We start from the raw sequence: 17,506 nt of genomic DNA, 5'->3' as shown, positions 1-17,506 counted from the left end.
TGCTGCTGCTGCTGCTGCAATAGTCTGGACAAGGCAGTTCTGTATTTTGTTTCTTAGGAATTTGGGTTTTAAAAAAATTGAGCTCCAAGGCAGTTCTGGTACTAGCAGTTGAATCCACGGCTCCCCTGCGTGCACTGGTGTTGAGAACATGGGGTTTTCTCTTGTGTAGCTTTATTGCTGCAATTTGCTGCTGAGCAGTTCTGATTGTGTATCATCGTTTTACCCATCCTCAAACTTTTTGAGCAGTATCTGGGTACTCTGCTCCTGAGGTGCTGGTGGCAAGGTATCTTGGTTAAGGCAAGCAGTTCTTGTGGGTTAGAAATAACCTCTGTGAAATATTAGTGTGTTTTTGTGTATAAATCTGCTTTTTGACATGTCCTGCTCTGCCAGCCTTACCTGCCAGAGTTATAAATGGGATTGTGAAGGCTACATTAGGAAATGGCAAGATGAAAGAAAATTATGCTTTCACCTTTATCTGCCACTGCTCTGCAGCCAGTGGCTAAAGGAGCATGCTGCAGCAGGAGCCCCTGTCTCTGCTTTTGGAGGAGGAAACTGAGGCACAGAGAGGTCACTCACCATGCCATGGCACCGGAGCTCTTGGTTTCTATTGTGGACTTTCGGTTCCCTTTGTAACCACTAGACAACACTGTCTTTTTCGTAGCTTGAGGTCTAAGCAGTCTGGGAGGGAGGCAAGTGTTGGGGGTCTTGTCATCTATTGCAACCTGGGAACCCGGTGCTAGGGTGCTGGGGCACCCTGTGGAGGCTGATGGATGCTGGTGATGTTGATGTGCTGCTGTTGCTGTCATCCCATTTACAAACGGACAACTCTGACATGGAGAGACCAAAGTGGGGTCACTCAGCCAAGGTTGGGGACAAGGGGAGGAGGGTCTCTCCAGAGAAGGAGTGGCAGTGCTAAACCAGGCAATACTTAAGCTCCTTGTGTATAGGGAGCTTCATTTGTTGGTATAAACATCTAAAACTAAAATTACTGATTTGCCCGTGATTGAGTGGGGTGATGCAAAAGACTGATAGATGTGTCTTGCTGGCTTGTCCCCCTCTGGTCCTGCAGATCTACAGGAGGTGGCTCTGCATTGGTCTCCTATTCCTCGAGACTGCCAAGGCTTTCCTTGTAAAAGGGGACATACAGGAGAAGACTCAGAGTTCAGCTGAGCATTGGACCAGGTAGATTTGCAGCGGCTGGTATGGAAGGGGTGCTGCATGCTGTGAAATGGCATCTGGGGAAGATGATCCTGCTCCTCCCCTGGGCACAGCCCACGGTGATGGAGGCTCAGGGCAGACCTCTGGCTGCTCCAGACCCTGTCCAGTGCAGGGTCTGCCCCATCAGCTGGTGTCATTGGACGTGAGAGGGTCTGGTCCTCCTTTCCTGGTCATTGCATGCCCTGTCACTGGCTGGGAGCAGTGGGGTGAAGCACTGCAAAGCCTGTGCTCATGGAGGGGAGGTCAGTGCTTTTAGCACAGGCTTCCTAAAGTGACTATCCATGTTAACTTTTATTGTGTCGTGTCTAACGGGAGACAACTACTTAAAGGCTCTGAAGGGAGGAGGGCGTTCGGCAATTTTTAAAAGCCAGGGTTGATGCCAGCTTCAACAGACAGACCCAAACGGGCTGCCGGTGCTGTCAGGCATTGCTGCCTGGAGGAAAGGGCTGGCTTTCATGTTGCATCCCTCGGCTCCTGGAACCACTTTGCCCCTGCAGCTCAAGGGGATCGGAGGGCGGCTGCAGGCAAAACCAGCCACGGATGCTATATGTACTGTCGAATCTTGTTACCCTGCCTGCTAACTCATTTCAGATTGGGCTGGGTCGTGCCTGGCTGATAGGAAGAGCAAAACCCTATAGTGATTTGGGGCTAGCACCGCTCGTGCTTGTAAAAACGATCGTAGTGTTTAGAGATGGAGAAATGCCGCAGTTACTGGAAGGAGTTTTGTAGGCAAAGAGCTGGGGGAGGAGAGCAGAAATAGCTGCAAAATGTCAAAGCTGTGACCAAAAGCAATTCGCACTTAACCCACTTGAGAGTTGCTCTCCCAGAAAAGTAGCAATTGTTTATCTACCGAGGACCCACCGCTGGTAGAGGCAGATTGCCTGCTAATTGGCCTTTCTGCGAAAGGCAGAGGGGTCAGGCTAGCTAATTACACAGGTCTTTACACCTCCCCAGTTAATTTGGAGAGTGGAGCATATTCCCGAAGGGAGGTGGGCTTCCCAGGGAGGTGACCCGATCAGTTTTCTGGGTCTTTTGATCCCTCCCGGAGGCAAGCTGGGAACTGGCAGATGTGAGACACAAGTTCGAACTCTGTCAAAATAACCTCACAGTGATTTTGAGTTAGCATTTTGAAGTTAAAAGCAAAGAAACAACTTGAGGTCTCCCTGGAGGTGAGAGACAAGAGGAATAGGCTGCTGCCAGCCCTGGAGTGCTGGGCTGGGAAGCCCACAGATCTGCTCTGAGCCTCCCAAAGCCATGTGCTGGCAGAGCAGAGTGGCCTCACTTTGCTGAACGTGTGCTGTTTCTTTTAAAAAAAAAAAAAAAAAAAAAATCAAAAAAGACCATCTAGGCACTTCTCAGAAACAAGAAACCGTCCTCAAGTGACCAGCTAAATTCAGGTGTGACCTGAGCTGTGAGTGTTGCAGATGAAGTTGAAACGGTGCAAAAACTGAGAAAAGCACAGGATAAATATGGTGACTGGATTTTATAGCAGCTATGAGGGTGAAATGCTCTGGATTTAAGGTGCTGTCGGGATACCGGCATGGCCCTTGTCCTGCCACAGCCTTCCTGGGTGACCTGGGCAAAATGACTTTGCCTTTCCCCATCAGCCCCGGTTCCCCATCACTACATGGATAGTAGTGTGTTTTTCTTCCTCGGAGGAGTGATTTGAGGATAAGGGCATTAAATAATGTGCAGGTCTGGTGCTGAGGGAATGGGGGGTGAATAATTCCCAAAGATCGTGGCTCTTGGGGGGAACTGGCGCTAATCTGAGCTTTGGGAATCAAGTGTTTCAGCCTTAGGGCTGTGACACGTGGTTTCTCAAGCACAGCCTGGAAACTGTAAATTTGTTGAACTCTAAAAGCTATGCAAGCACTGGGGCTGTTTTCTCTTTTTGCAACTCTCTAATAAAGCGGGATGTGTCCAATGACCCATTGGAGGGGCTCTGCCCTAACCTATGCCCCTTGCAGGGCTCTAATGCATCACCCTGATCTGAGGCTGCTCCAGGAGGTGGCTGTGGTGAGCAGGACTATGGGTACTGCTGGGCATGGAGTTGGGAATGGAGGAAAAAATGATGGGAATGGGGAATTTTGAGGCTGGCACCCACACCGCGGGGGTGCAGAATGGAAGTGGGGGACCCGCAGGCTTGAAACCAAGGTCAGAGTCTTCAGAGCCAGGCAGGGACTGCATGGAGAGGAGCACGGTTGGGCTGTCACGGTTTTTTGGGGCTCAGTCCAGGTTTGCTAAAAATACAGCTTGTCGTAGCCCGGCCCCTGCTCAGCAAGCGGCAGGACGTGTGTTTGTGAGCTGCAGCTGGAGTGTAACTCGCTCCCATCTGCGCTTGTGGCTTGGGGCTGCGAGGGCTTGTTCTTTCAGTAGCTGAGAGCTGCCGCTGTCGCAGGGTGCGGTCAGCCTCAGCCCCGTGCCGGGCCTGCCCAAAACGCTCCGGGCCCCCCCGGGGAGGGGGCTGTGGCTGGCTCTGCTCAAGGGTGTCAGCGCTGCGATGGGAACGCAGGGGAAGCCTGTTGCATCGGTGTCCCCATGTCCTTCAGGGGTGCTGCTGTCTCTGGGGGCTAAAGGGCTTTTTTTGGCCTGCTGGGACCCAAAACCAAGGAGCATCAAATCCCCAAGCTGCCCACGGGCCGCTTCTTTGACCACTGTTTGTCCCTTTGTCTCGGTGAAAAGAGAAGGACCCAGGTGATGAGCCCGTGAGGGGCATGACCAAGGGGTCTTCGCTAGCGGCATCCTCCTGATGAAGCCCGTTCACGTCTGCCTCGCGCATGAGAGTCGGAGGAAACACTGGCAAGTGGGACTGCGGGAGGATTTGGGTGCCCAGCATCAGCAGACCCTGCATCAGCTCCAGTGACGCCCCTGTAGTTACCTTTTGCAATGAGGACGCGCTTGGATGACAGTTTTCTGATCGGCTCCCTACCGCCAAATAGATGCTGGTGACAAATCTCAACATCACTTGAACCCGTCTTCCAGGGTGGGGAGCTGGTGGCAGCCCTGCTTCATCCCAGGAAATGTATCCCTGCCGACACCCCCAGATTCGGGAGGATTGGACATGCACGGGGTGTGCCTTCGTACCAGGGGCTCCTGAGTGCCGTTAATCAATCTCTGCTCCAATTCAGCTTAAAAACAAAGGGTGTGGGGGTTAATCTGGTCATGGTTTGCTTTGGGGTTGGACCTCTGTTCTTTTATTAGATAAGAAAATTCAATGGCATGAAGCATTGGGCTGGTTCTTACTTCAAAGCAATCCCCGTGTCATTCAGATCGAGTATCGCCATTGCAACACAATTTTAGAACAAAGAAAGAAAACAGAGACAAAACTAAAAACAGGAACCAGCAGATAAACAATACTCCAGTGCTGCTGGTGCTGAGCTGAGCTCCTTCCTGCTCTCAACCATCTGGCGAGTCAGCGACAGGGCTCAGGGGAGCCCAGCTCTCCTGGTCGGCTCCTCCCAGCAGGGAAACCAGCTGGGAAATGATTGAAAAGCTTTTCCATTCATAAAAAAATTTGTCAGGGTGTGAGCTGAGCACCCATCTCTCCTCCTCTGAGCATGCTCAGCCAGGATGCCCCAAGTTCACCGCTCTGACCTGGGCAAGACGTTTCACCTGCCCATGCCATGGGGTTAATGCCTTGCCACAGCTCTGAGGAAGCCACAAGCGTTTCCATAGGGGGGAAGAATTGAGTGGCAATGGCTGGTGAGCTCTTGAGGCGCAGGAGCCCAGTCAGCGCTCGGGGTTACAGCTGCCGCAGGGATGCCGGAGGTGGACAAACCAGCACAGAAGCACCATTGGTGGCAGGTACCAGCACGAGTACCGGTTTTTCTAGCCAGTGTCATTGAAAACTGGTGTGATGCTGGTCCCAGGGAGAGCCATCTTGGTGGGGTCTTGCTCATTGCAACATGAACCTAAACACTGGTGAGCAGAGGAAAATGTCTCATTTGATCAGAAATGAGAAGTTTCATTTTTTTCTGACTTGATTTTTACTTTTTGAATCACAGTCAGATGAGTGCAAACACTGTTTCGAAATGATGAGTCGAAAGGTTTCATTCTGAGTCCTTGAGACCCCCCTTTCTCCAATCCTCACCTTGCGCACCCTCCAAGCAGATGCATTTTGCCGAAATCCAGTCCAATTCACCGAGGAATTTGCTTGCCTCAAAACAGTTCCTCTGATTATTTTGTTCTTTTTGCTAAGTTTCTTGCAGCCCTGTTTTTGCTCCTACTGTGATGTAATTTTGTGCTTTTGTTGGACGCCCTTCTGAAAACTTGACCCTAAAGCAGCATCTCCATTATCATCGGGGCTGGTCCTAAGGCCACCCCACATGTTGACCTGCAGGTGGGACATGGTAAAGCTGCATCCTTGACAGCTCATGCCCAATGCCTGGAGCACATACGGGCTTGCTTCTAGCTGGCTGTCAGTGAGTGGTGTGAGTCCGGTTCCTGATGCTGTAAAACATGTCTGGGACTTCATCAGCTCAAGGATAGCAGTTCCCAAAGCAAAACAGAGTTCAGGTGTGCAGTATTAGGGCCCTGCTTCTGATTTTTTTTTTTTTTTTTCTTTCTGTGGAGCCTCCAACTCTGAGTCTCCGAAGCAATAGTCTCCGAAGCAATTAGCAGTTGCAATTTGGAGTTGGCATTTGTTTGCATGTCTTGGTTTTATTTTTTTGGAGTTCACAGCGTCTTCATCTCATAAGTGTTAGCCTTAAGCTCTGGCTGCTAATGCAGGTAATCTTGGGGATGGAATTTGGGAAATCCCATTAAATAACTCCCATTTGCAGCAACGTGAAGGGCTTGGATGGAGGTGTTTGTGTGGAGCTGACATGTCTTAGGCATTTCTCAGCTTCCTGTTGGCTTTCTCTTCCGATCCCCTGAGCTGGGGTACTTAGTGCCAGCTGAACAGAGCAAAGCTGTACCGGAGGGAGCTGGGGTGATAAACCACTTGTGGTTACCACTGAAAAGCGCTGGTACTGTGGGATCTACAGCCCAAAACCCAATTGCCCTACTTCACCGGAGGTTCAAAATATTTATCCCCAGCTGCTCCGGAAGCCTCTCCTCCTCCCGTGGCTCTGCAGAGAGGTGTTGCTTTAGTGGCAGAGCTGCGGTGTCCATGCAGACCCGCACCCTGGGTAACCTGCTTCCCATGACCGCAGCAGTCCCGCTTTCTATGCATGGAGCGTCGTTTTTTTTTTTTTTTTTTTTTTGGTGGTATTGCTCGGGGCTACGTGATGCTGAGCACTGCCGGCTCCGATGTCACGTGTGTGTGTGGAGGTTCGTGGTTGTTCTGTTCCCCTCTCCCTTTCTCACCCTCCCCCAGGTCTTGCTCCTGCCTTGAGGCACGGTCTCACAGCTCACTGCATTCCCCTCTTCAGTGTGTTCACCCTTCCCTAAGAGCAAAGCGTCAGTGTGGCCTGTGGTGCCAGCCTGGGAAAGTCACGCTGAGCAATAAAAAGTCAATCCTGCCCTGTGTTAGGGAGAGTCCCTGTCTGGATTTATAATTTCTAGCCCCCGCTTGGCTCCCCTGCTTGCAGCAGTGCCCAGCAGCACGGCCCTGGGGTGCACAGTGCTCCATCTCTCCAGGCTTTAGCTGTTGTATGACACCTTAGATGCTTTCTTGGTGGGTTTGCTGTTGCAGGCAAAGTACTAGGCACAAAATTGATGACCAGAGGCTGCTTATTACAGGAAGATGGCAGAGCAGTTTCCCTTATTTCTGCCTCTCCTGAATGTTTTGGTTGTTTTCCTCACCCCCAGCTTGGATGATGCTCCATCCTTCGGTTGCAGTATGTTTTTAAGCTCTTTTCTAAGCTGGAGACCTTTCCCTCTGACCACAGACATTTTTTTTCTGCTGCGTGCTGGTATGCTGTGTCCATGGTCAGCAGCCTGACAGACAGAGCAGCAGCAGAAGTGACCGTACAGATGTGCAGTTGTTAGGTGGGGACTTAACTTTCAAACTGTCTTACAGTCTGCTGCTGAGGGATGCTCTCAGTGCCCTGGCTGTGGACTATATGATGGCCACCACTGTGCCTTCCCACAGAGCCATTTTCTTTCGTGAATGTGTATTGTGAATTAATTTGGGCTTCTTTCTTCAAAGAAGCGTCTCATGATCTAAGTCCATGGCTGGGCTCATCCAGTCAAGCTCTGCACAAGCACAAGCTGGGTGACTGCAGTGGAGCTAATCACCTTGCATTTAGTGGAGAGGGACAGGTATGTCCTGGCAGGACACAAGCGACCACCTTAGATACCCCTTGGCACAAGCTGAGCAGCCCCAGGTAAGTAGTTCACAAAGAGGTGTTTGAATTTAGGTGTCAGCAACTTGGTGAGATGAATCACATCTCATGTTTTGATTTCTTGGGCTGGGCTGAGCCCCCCTTCCTGCACTGCTGCTAAGAACCCCCCCGGCCCCCTTCTCCTCCAGACCCGCTGTGCCCGCTGCAGGACTGCCTGGCCGGCACACAGAGGGGAGCAGGCAGCCAAACCCAGGCTTAAAACCTGGGTGCTGCTTTGCCCCTCCTGTGTTACCTTCTGTAGGTGCTGTTTGATATTAAAAGGACTCCGAAACTGCTTTTGCACGTTAGGTGCTTTCCCTGCTCTGTGGTGGGAGTCTCTCATTCAGCCCGGTTCTCAGACACGGTGAGAACAAGGAGCGATCTCTGTGTCTTAGTAAGCTTTCCAGTTCTCACGTTTTCTGGTGTAAATGAGGCTTTGCAGTTCAGCAAGACAACAACATTGCCCTGCTGCTCGAGGAGGACTCAAGTCCCGTAGTGCTGCTGTGAACTGAAGATCTTCATCTCAAGGGAGCTACCAGGCTGGTACCTCCCTTCTTCCTGAGACAGCATTTACCACTAATAAATCAGATCTTAATTTCCTACTGTTAGTGTGTAGGGATGACCTGCGCCGTCCCTGTAGTGAAGTAATGCCTCTTAGCATGGTTATCCTGTAGGCACAGATGCTGTTATTATTCCAGAAGCAGGTTTTCTTGTGCCATGAGTTTTATCTTCTGCTTTAAGATGAAATCACTGTCTAAACCTCTCTTTCCCATTTCACTTCCAAATACTGCAGTTTGCTGAGAATCCTGCATTATGTGCAAATCCCACAGCAATTTTAAGGTTGCCAGTTCATATAATGGCTTGTTGCTCATCTATTACAGTAAGACTTCCTACGTGTGCTGCTCCAGCCGTCCCAGAGTAGAGGGCTAATTGCTTTGAAAATCATCTTTCCAGAGCAACTGAAGACATAGGTTGCATCAGTTGCTGGTGGGATCTCCCAGCAGATAGTCCCATCCTTCCCAGCAGAGATGCATCCCTGTAGCTGGACACCTCAAATGTGGAGTTTGCCAGTGTTGAACAGGATGGCTCATTCCTGGCTGTACTCTTGCATATCAGTGTGATTGCTGAACCCCCCCCAGACACCCTGTGTGTCCAGGAGGCCAAATACTTTCCTGTGTTGCCTGTTCAAACCTATGCCTGATGACCTTTTGGTGGTTTTGGTCTTATGAAAAACCACCTTGGTCTTGATGTCTTTATCATGAGTGTGCCACTCAGTGCCTTTCTGGCTGGATGACTTCTCCTTGGCACATGTTGCTTCCTGCACACTTGTATTGTGGATCCTCACCACCAAACCCTTGAGTCTGCACTGCTCCTTGGAGCTGTGTCTGCTCTGGTTCATCCACTGGTATCCTGATGGCATCAAATATTCACAGCATTGGCCCCAGTTGCATTTGTTCACCCCTTAGCCTGCCTTTACAGTCCTGTGCTGGGTGGTCCTGTCCTGCTGCCCCTTCCCAACAGCCTGTGTGATTTCTTTACCCCGTAAATCCTGCTGGGATGTGCCTTGCTCAGAGATCCATCACTAAGGTCCTCATGTCCCACCTTGGAGTAGAGCATGAATGAGATGTCCATGTGCCCTTATGTCTCTCCTGTGCCCACTGTCAAACTAGATGGTACAAGGTGATTGAGCTGGGCTTGCTCAGACAGCATTAAATTACAGCTTTTTGTTTCAGATTCTCCTTTATGTCCTGGAAGAAGATGCTTAATTCCTGGTGTCCTTTTCCTTTCCTCCCTCCACACCCCAAGAAAAGGAGGAAGACAACAGAGGGGGATAACATCTTTTTTTCCTGTTTTTGTTTGCTTGTTGGTTGTATTTTGCTATGTATAAGTACAGCAGATAGCGTTATGGGGACCTTGCCGTGGTTCACGTTTGTAATCTGTCCTGTTCCAAGTAATTTGGCTGCTTGCTTTATAGACAAAAAAAGGGGGCAGTCCCGCCAGGTGCCCAGGCACTGCTGTGACTGACTTCTCAAGAAATCAGACCTAAGACAAATTTTTCAGTCCTGTCCCTTGCTCTCAAGCCTGTACCACTACCTGTCAGCGATAGTGGTGATGATCTCAGCAAGCCAACACAGCTTGGGTGGGTGAGTAGGTGTACGGGTGGATTTGCAGAAATGTGGATGCTGACACCTAAGTGGGTTTCTTTTGTGTTTGCCCTCTGTGGCCTCATCGGTGGTTGGTTTTGGTCAGTTCTTCTATGGCCAGGGTTCAGTAAGGGCTTGGTCTGAGTTTTGGCAGCTGGGTTATGGAAAAGATTCTCCATGTTGTTTCTCTGCTGCCTGTTCCTCTGTTGGTTTGAGGAGCGGAGGCTCCCTGGAGGTGAGGTTTTGCAGTCCAAGGAGCGAAGGTCACTCATGGTCCCTGCCGTGGCTCGGTATGCTCTTACTCCTCGGAGTAAGAGCAACTTTCGTCCTTGCTCAGCGGGACAGGAACCTGAGGCCCTATAAGGAAGTCGCGTGGTGCCGGGGTGTTTGGATGGTATGCGCTCCTTTGCGAGCACACTGAAAGGATGTTTGTCAAACCAGTTGCCTCCTGGATCTTTTGATACGCTGCCTTTGTGTGGTTTGAACGAACATCTTATCACCTTCATCTCCCCGCTCTTTGCAGAGCACTTACTTGAGTAGTAAACACACGAAGGCTGAAGTTTGAATCTTAAAAATTGCAGGTTCTTCCCCTTGTTGCCCCAATTTCTACAAAGACTTTCTCCGGCTGCTCCCTCTCTCAGCTCTGAGTTTCTATCTTTGGCTCCCATATGGGGTGTAGGGGAGGCAGTAAAATCTTGCAAGCTAAGGATAGTTAAAACCCAAGATTTCTTCTGTAATCTAAGAAAAACAGACACTTTCATTGGAGGAGCAGGTACCATGCGTGCGCTTGCTCCACTGCGTGGCACAGCTGCGTATCCAGCTCCTCTGCTGCAATGGGGGTGCATCTCCCAAAGCTCCCGTGCTGCCTGTTGCCCACTGCCCGTTTTGAGGATGAAATGGAGGAGGCAGAAAGCTGAGGTGTAGCTCAAGGGAGATGATGACCTTGCTGAGGTGCTTGTACGAGGATCTTGCCCTGAAAAAAGCTCTGGTTAAAATCCATTTGCTTTCATTCCCAATTAAGTGGGTTTCCTTCTATTGCAGCATCAGCCTGAGCTCCTTTTTTCTTTAGTCTCATCAGGCTGCTTGCCCTTTTCTCCCCAGTGCTCTAAGCCTTACCCCAGGAGCAAGCCAAACACTGAGCTATCTCCTCACACTAACTTGTGAGTTAGCACCTCTGCAACGGAGTCCATGTCCCTCCACCCGTTGTGATTGCCAGCAAACCTGGGCAGCGTGTTCACGAGCTGATCCCGTGGGCAAAGGGGCTTGTTTTTCCTCTCCCGTTTCCTGCACGGGATGCTCAGCCAGCAGCCTCAGAACAATCGGGGCAGGAAAGGGCGTTATCCTGCTGTGAAGGTACCCGGGGGCTTTCTCTGGTGCTGGTGGAGCGGTACCTTGCTTCCCTGCTGCAGGGTCCCCTCTGGGAAGGTAGAGGACTTTCAGCCAGGTCCTTTCCTGCCGACAGGCATCTCGAGGAGATGCTGCTGGGATTTGCTATCATGGAAGGGGAAATCTCAGTTTATCACATGGCTGCCTGGGTTTCCTCTCTTGGGGGGAGGTGGGGATTAGAGCAGGGCAGGATGCTGGCTGGGGGGGGTGGTGCCTCCCCAGGGCATCATGATGGAGCTGTCTGGGGTGGGCGGGCAGGGATTTGCCCTGCTTGTTGGATTGGAGGTGGCCGGTGTCCCAGGAGGGGGTGGTCTAATTCCCTTCACTACTTCGTTTGGAAACACCAGCTTTGGACTTGATCTTCGAGATTTTCCCCTCTCTTCCCATCTAATAGTGGTTGTCCTGGGCTCCACCACTACAGGAGGAGATCAGAGAAGTCCTTTGGATGTTAAGGATAGGACTCATGTGGACCTTAATAAAAGAAAAGCACTTTCACTTGCAGAAAAGCCTCTGTGACCCCCGATTCAGCTTCTCATGTGCCTTGTCCCAACCATGTGGGAACTGCTACTGGCTTCAGGCATCTCCTCGACTTGGCTGCTGTGTGCAGAGGGACCTTCTGCTCCTCGGGCAGTGTCATCCTGGGCACGAAGGAGTTGAGGTGTTCTCCTTTGCTCTGATACTGAGCAGGAGAAAAACCCTGAAAGGGAAAGGTTCCAGGGCAGTGAAGGCAAGTGGGGGAACCACAGTCTGTCCCAGCTGAGTGGAAAGCCCGTGTCATGGAGCTGTGACACCCTGAGAGCTCTCTGTGGCCTCGGGCTTCACAGCACAGCAGGAAATTTTTTTGTGGTGGTGGGTTTTTTCATATTCTTTGAAAACTTTGGGATTTTTGCAAACCTTGTGCCTCAAAGAAGGACAAGAGAAAATCTAAACCCAATGATCAGCAAATTCCCGCTTTCCACCAAGGGATAAATGTTTACCTGTTTGATGTTAGTTAGCAGGAACATTTTAATTCATCTGTCTACATTTTAACTGTGACAAACAGAGATGAATGAAGACTTCTAACTAAGCAATCTCAGATGGAAATTCTCCAAAGATCTTGCATCCATGCAAGGTGCTGGGACAATTTCACAAATAGTCTTAAGATACTTTCTAAACTGAGCTTTGGTGTGCTATGCCTTTTCTCACTTGCTTTAATCATTATTTTTTTTGTCTTGTTTGAAAATTATCAGGTGCCTTTTGGGCAATCGGGCCTTCTGAGGGGGTAGGTTCAATTTCGCCCCGTGCCCACGATGTTGCTAATTGTTGGCCATTTGTCAAAAGCAGGGCAAAACCTCAAGAAAAATTGGTTTCCCTTAGGACATGGGATTATTAGAACCAAAGGGCTTAAATGTTGTCACCGCTGTGGCTGAGAGTGCCATAACGTTACGGGCATCATGTAACGTTAAAGAGCGCAAGCCTTGCTCTCAGCCTGCCTTGTCGTGAAGCTGTTTGCGAGCCGGCCACCTCCTTGTGCTCTGATCGGTGCAGTTGTGGTTCCCGGTTCCCTTCTCGGTCTCTGTCAGTTCCTCTTGCCACCTCCGTCAGGGTGGTCTGCAGATGCACCCTGCTGATGACAGGCGGCCGTCCTGCGTGGGAGAGACAGAGAGGAAGGTGTTTCTTGGAACACGCGATGGTAGATGTTTGTCTTGGTTGGCCAGCTATGTGAATGGACCAGAGTGGTGTGAGATGATGGGGACTCTATCTAGGTGAGATCTAGCTACCTTCTTGCAAGAAGTCCAGTCCCCACTGACTGTGCTGATACTGCTAGTGGCAGGAGGATGGCACACAGGGTAAGGAATGTGCCTGGAGAGCTGGAGATTTGTCTTCTGCTCCCAGCTGTGCCAGAAGTCACTGTGGGACAGCAGAAAAATTGCTTAGCTTTTCCAAACATTGGCTTCTCTGCCTCTTAAATGGTGACTGTATGGTTTGCACGGTGTTTGGAGGCTGCTTTTAAGGTGCAAATACACTGGAGAAGGGAAACTGATCTCATCTGAGAGAACATCCAGGGCTTGAAGTCTCATAGCTTGATTTTGTAGGGCTGGGGTCCGATGCATGAGTGAGGTGTGGTGGGATAAAGCCCTTCTGCTTCCCCTGCTCAGCTCTTGCTAAGACTGTGCAGTGCAGGAGTGGCAGTTGATCTGGCCATACTTTTCCGTATGCGATATGCTCTCTGAAGAGAGGTGGTTAATGCTTTGTCCAAAGGTCATACTTGGTTGTTGCCTGAGGATGTTCCCCACAACTGCTGTGGTGTCCCCTCTGTTCCTGCCTCCTAGGAGCAATATCTCTAGGTGCTTCCCATAGGGGCTGAACAGATGTGTGGGCACTGTGTTGCGTTGCCTGCAGAGCTGCTGTCAGGAGAGTTGTGACAGTCCGATGTTGGAAAGTCTCTTGTTATCCTCCCTGCTGTTTTGTCTCAATTGGTCCATCAAAGCCCTTCTCTCTTCCCTGGGTGGTGGTTGTGCTCTCTCTTGAAAGTGTTATTGACACCTGGGGAGAAGGCAGGGAAACCCACATGTTTTGCAACATGTTGCTCTGCTTGGAAGTGCGCAGAGCAGCAGCCAGCCTCCCTGGGGTGTCCCCAAAGGCTGCGTGAGCATGACTGCTCACAGCATTCGCCCTGGGTGTGTTGTGAAACGTGACCGCAGGCAGTTCACCACAGAAAACTGCACTGTCCTTTCCACCTGCTCCGAATACCTTGCACCTTGCAATTTTGTCAAAGCAGCTCTTGGTTTAGCAGCTCTTTTGATTAAAAACCTTGACCTCAACACTTGTTTTTCTTAGTGTTCTTGAGATGCTTAACAGAGCTCCTTGGAAAGTCTAATTACGTCCTCCAGAACAGTCCTCTGCCTTGTCATTTTGCTCAGTGTGGGTGGGAAGGAAGGGAGAGTTTGGGGAATAAACAGTAGAAGAGGCTGAAAAGTTTCTGCTCAGCTGTGGTGGACAAACTGAGTCCTCTCCCATGAAGAATGCTTCCATAAGCACTTCCTTGGGAGAAGAGGTTTAGATTCATGTGTGGTCCGTAGCACACCAGGAAAAAAAACCCCAAAGACTGTGTTTTGTGGTTTGAAAGTTATGGTAATATCTTTGCCATATTTTGTCCTTAAATTCCCTGGCTGTTCTGTGCTGGGATACGAGAGGCATCCAGAAGGGATGGCTGGGCCAGTGCGGGGCTCACCCCAAGCATGCAGTGAGGAGCGGGTTCCCCTCCGAGGACCAAGCTGTGCCCTAAAACAAGCTGACGTGCAGGGAGGTGTATTGTGTGAGCTGGGTGTTGTAAAGGGTGCTTATGAGTCATGCTGTGCTCTTAGTCACTGCTTTCCTCTTGCCCACAAGTCATGACTAAGGTGCTGATGTGCAGATTCCCCGCTCATTCAGTCCTCAGCACCGTGGTGGAGCGTTTCTCGGTGCTCCTCGCGCATGCATTTGTGGATGGATAAAACTTTCGGTGAAGACCATAATAACAGGCTGTGGCAGAGGGACACGAGAAGCAGGAACCCATGAGCCTCTTTGGGGTAAAGGAGAGAGCTTGCATTTGGCAGGTCAGTGGTTCCTTGTTGTGGGTGTGCTTTGACCTGTTTGGAGTCATTGATGGCTTCTCTCCAGCATAGGGAGGACTGAGCGGCAGGGCTGGAGCTGGCCTCACTGCTCCCTTGGCTCTTGGGGGAGCCCCAGCAGCTGGGCTCGATTTTACTGAGCCCTTTTGGGGGAATTAAGTGTGGGTGGAGGTGGCCATGCTGAGTGCACCAAGCAGAGGGACCGGGTGGAGCCTCTGCCGCGATCACAGCGGCTTTTGCTCCTGCCAGGGTGGAGGTGGGGAGCTGTGACGGGCACAGCCATGGCTGAATACTGAACATCAAGTGTTGACCAAATAAGTGGAGAAGCAAGCATTTTGGGTTAGCTTTGGGAACTACATGAGCATGTGGCATAGGCACAGGAATGTGCTGTCTGGGATGAAAGCAAAGGCCTCCTTGGCAGGTGGTATTTGTAGCACTGGCAGGCTTTATTTCTTCTTCCTGGGTTATTTTTGTGGATTTGTGTTGCCTCTGACCAACAGGCAAAGAGTCTGTGGGATGGACCCGTCCCTGTGGTTTGGGAGAGGAGAGACACCTGCCCCAGGGTCCCTCTGGATGCCAGGGCTGGCGCTGCAGGGGAGGAGGGAATCTCTGCCTGGGAGCCTGTTTGATTGCTCACAGTCGGGGCGCATTTGGGAAGTAAACCTTCTGGGCAAGTTGCTTGTATTTGCATGGTGTCCCAGACAGATGCATATGAATAGGGTGGGACAAAATCTTCCTCCCCCCAACACAGTCTCTGCCAGCCCAAGGTTTAGGTTTGCACCATGAGCCGTGGAGGAGAGGTGAGATGTACATAGCCATGTTGTGAAAAGGTTGCAGCCAGGCACGCAATCCGCAGTTTCACAATGTCCTCGGATGTTGGGGCTGAGGTCCCCTCTGTATTTTCCTGCATTGCCACAGGGGCACGTGGACCTTTTCTTCATGTTGGCTGTGTGGCAGCAAGGTGACAGTGCTGGAGGCTTTCCTGGCTGGTACAAGGTTGGCACTTGGGAGTGGGTTTGTGACCATTGCCAGTGGACACTAGAGCTGTCAAGGACAATCCATGCCTAACGCAAGGAGCAGGAGCTTGGGCTCTGCTGTCACTTTTCCCAGGTTGGACCAGATGATCTTTTGAGATCCCTCCCAGCCTTGGCTGTTCTATGATTCCTATCTGAGCCCATTGCAAGGTGCTGCAGCTGTAATCTCTTGCAGTATTATCTTCGATGGAGGCTAACCCAAGATTACCTCCTTGCCACAAACACATGAGCGTGACTTGATCTGTCCCGCAGACGGAAGTTGTGAGAAAGCAGATATGCCTGCAGCAGGTCAGGGGAAGGGTGCCTTGGCCTCACAGCCTCTTGTGATCAGGTTGTGGACCTGTGCACCTCCTTTTCTTTGCCAAGGTTGAGAGGGATTGGGGGAGCAGAGAGGAAGATGACAGCAGAGTGGGGTGCATCGTTGGCTTTAGGGTTGGCAAGGGTGACAGGAGGCACTAACGGGGTAGTGCTTCGCCAGGGGCATCTTGTCTGCACTACAGTAGAAGCATTGCAGTGCTCTCTTCCTTGCGTTTAACTGAGGGCCTGGTATGATAACTTTCTTCCTTCTTTCTCTTTAGGAGATGAATTAAAATGCAGCACACCACGTGCACAGAAGACAGGATCTACCACGCACTGGAAAGATGTCTACATGGGCTTAGCAGAGATGCTGTCTCCAGCAGATGGGCTGGTAGGTGACCTGTTAACCACGAGCTTGTTGTTCTGTCTGCATGATCTGCTGGCCTACCTGGGCACCTAGGTAAGCGAGAGCTGCTGGTGCTACTGGAAAGCTCAGAGGCCCTTTCTCCCTTCCAACGTTCAAAGTTAGAGGTGGGAATCCAACCTAGTCAGTCTTCCTGAGCCTCTTGTTGCAGTAGGAAGATGTACCTAGGTGCTGAACAAGTCATGTTAGGTCTTAAATATGTAAAGACTCAGCAGAGAAGTCATGCATCTTGCCAGTTGTCTGTGCATGAGATGGAGAGAGAGAGAGAAGTCTTCGTTCACCATGAGGAAAGACTCCTTTGTGTAATCAGCCAGCCTTGCCTTGCTTTGATGCATGTAGTCCTCAAAACCTGTGGGCGTAATCTCTGTTGCATTGTCAGAAGCAAGTGTGGAGATATTGTTATCGACTTTATTTAAATCTAGATCAGATACCATGGTGGCCATAAAGCCATGCTCAGAGAGCTGCAAAGGGATTTGGGATGGCGGTGGTGAGGGTAAAGCAGCAACGAGCAGAAGTAATTTTTGAATGTCATTGCGACCTCTCTTCCTCATACTCGCACTTGTAGGCTGCGATTATATCACTCCCAAATCCTCTTGCGGATGAAATAAATTAAATGAATTTGGGGGGGTGTCAAATTCAGATTTCCTTTTGTCTGTGCAGTTCTTTCAACCCTCTCTGCTTTTCTGTTTACCTATAAGTCAACAAAGAGATGCAAATGGTATCCTACCTGCTGCCAAATACTGGAGTAATCCCTTTCGCTGTGCCTGTTTCCACACACCCACCGGAGTGATGCCAGCTTCCCATGCTGTAGCATCACCCTGGGTCTTGGTTCCTGCAGTTATGACCAGGACTCCTGGGTCCTTTTGGTCTCCCCACGTTCTGGGAAACAGGCCCTGAAGTGTGACCTACATTCCTGGTTCCTGGAAATGCGACCTTGCGTTTGGCACTGTTACAGTGTGTGTCCAAAGGAGTTCATCTCACCAAGCAATTCATTGTGCGCTGCATAACTCACCTCTTCCTGTAATTATAATTAATCAATTCCTGTGTCACTCACAAACTGCCCTTCTCTAATCCCAGCCCCTCAGCGCTGGTGTTTGTGTTAGAGTAGTCTTTAAAAAACGACTTCATAATTTTTCCGGCTCAT

At 50.5% G+C, this 17,506-nt stretch overlaps 1 protein-coding gene across 8 annotated transcripts in view; it reads left to right on the top strand.

The window, feature by feature from the left end:
• Positions 1–17,506, top strand: part of PIK3R5 (phosphoinositide-3-kinase regulatory subunit 5) — a 63,477-nt gene that overhangs the window by 18,564 nt on the left and 27,407 nt on the right. For 5 of the 8 annotated variants that reach the window (XM_030015941.1, XM_030015934.1, XM_030015937.2 and 2 more), the window contains one exon: positions 16,220–16,329. In XM_030015941.1, coding sequence (XP_029871801.1) covers positions 16,233–16,329 — 97 coding nt within the window. In that variant the 5' untranslated portion in view covers positions 16,220–16,232. Of the gene's footprint in view, positions 1–1,126; positions 1,201–14,450; positions 14,593–16,215; positions 16,330–17,506 lie in introns of those variants that run through there. The other 3 variants (XM_030015936.2, XM_030015938.2, XM_030015942.1) reach the window with 3 other exon arrangements.

The sequence above is a fragment of the Aquila chrysaetos genome, chromosome 5, assembly GCF_900496995.4.
Source record: "Aquila chrysaetos chrysaetos chromosome 5, bAquChr1.4, whole genome shotgun sequence".
Taxonomy (NCBI): Eukaryota; Metazoa; Chordata; class Aves; order Accipitriformes; family Accipitridae; genus Aquila; species Aquila chrysaetos.
This window is presented reverse-complemented; position numbering and strand designations above follow the sequence as displayed.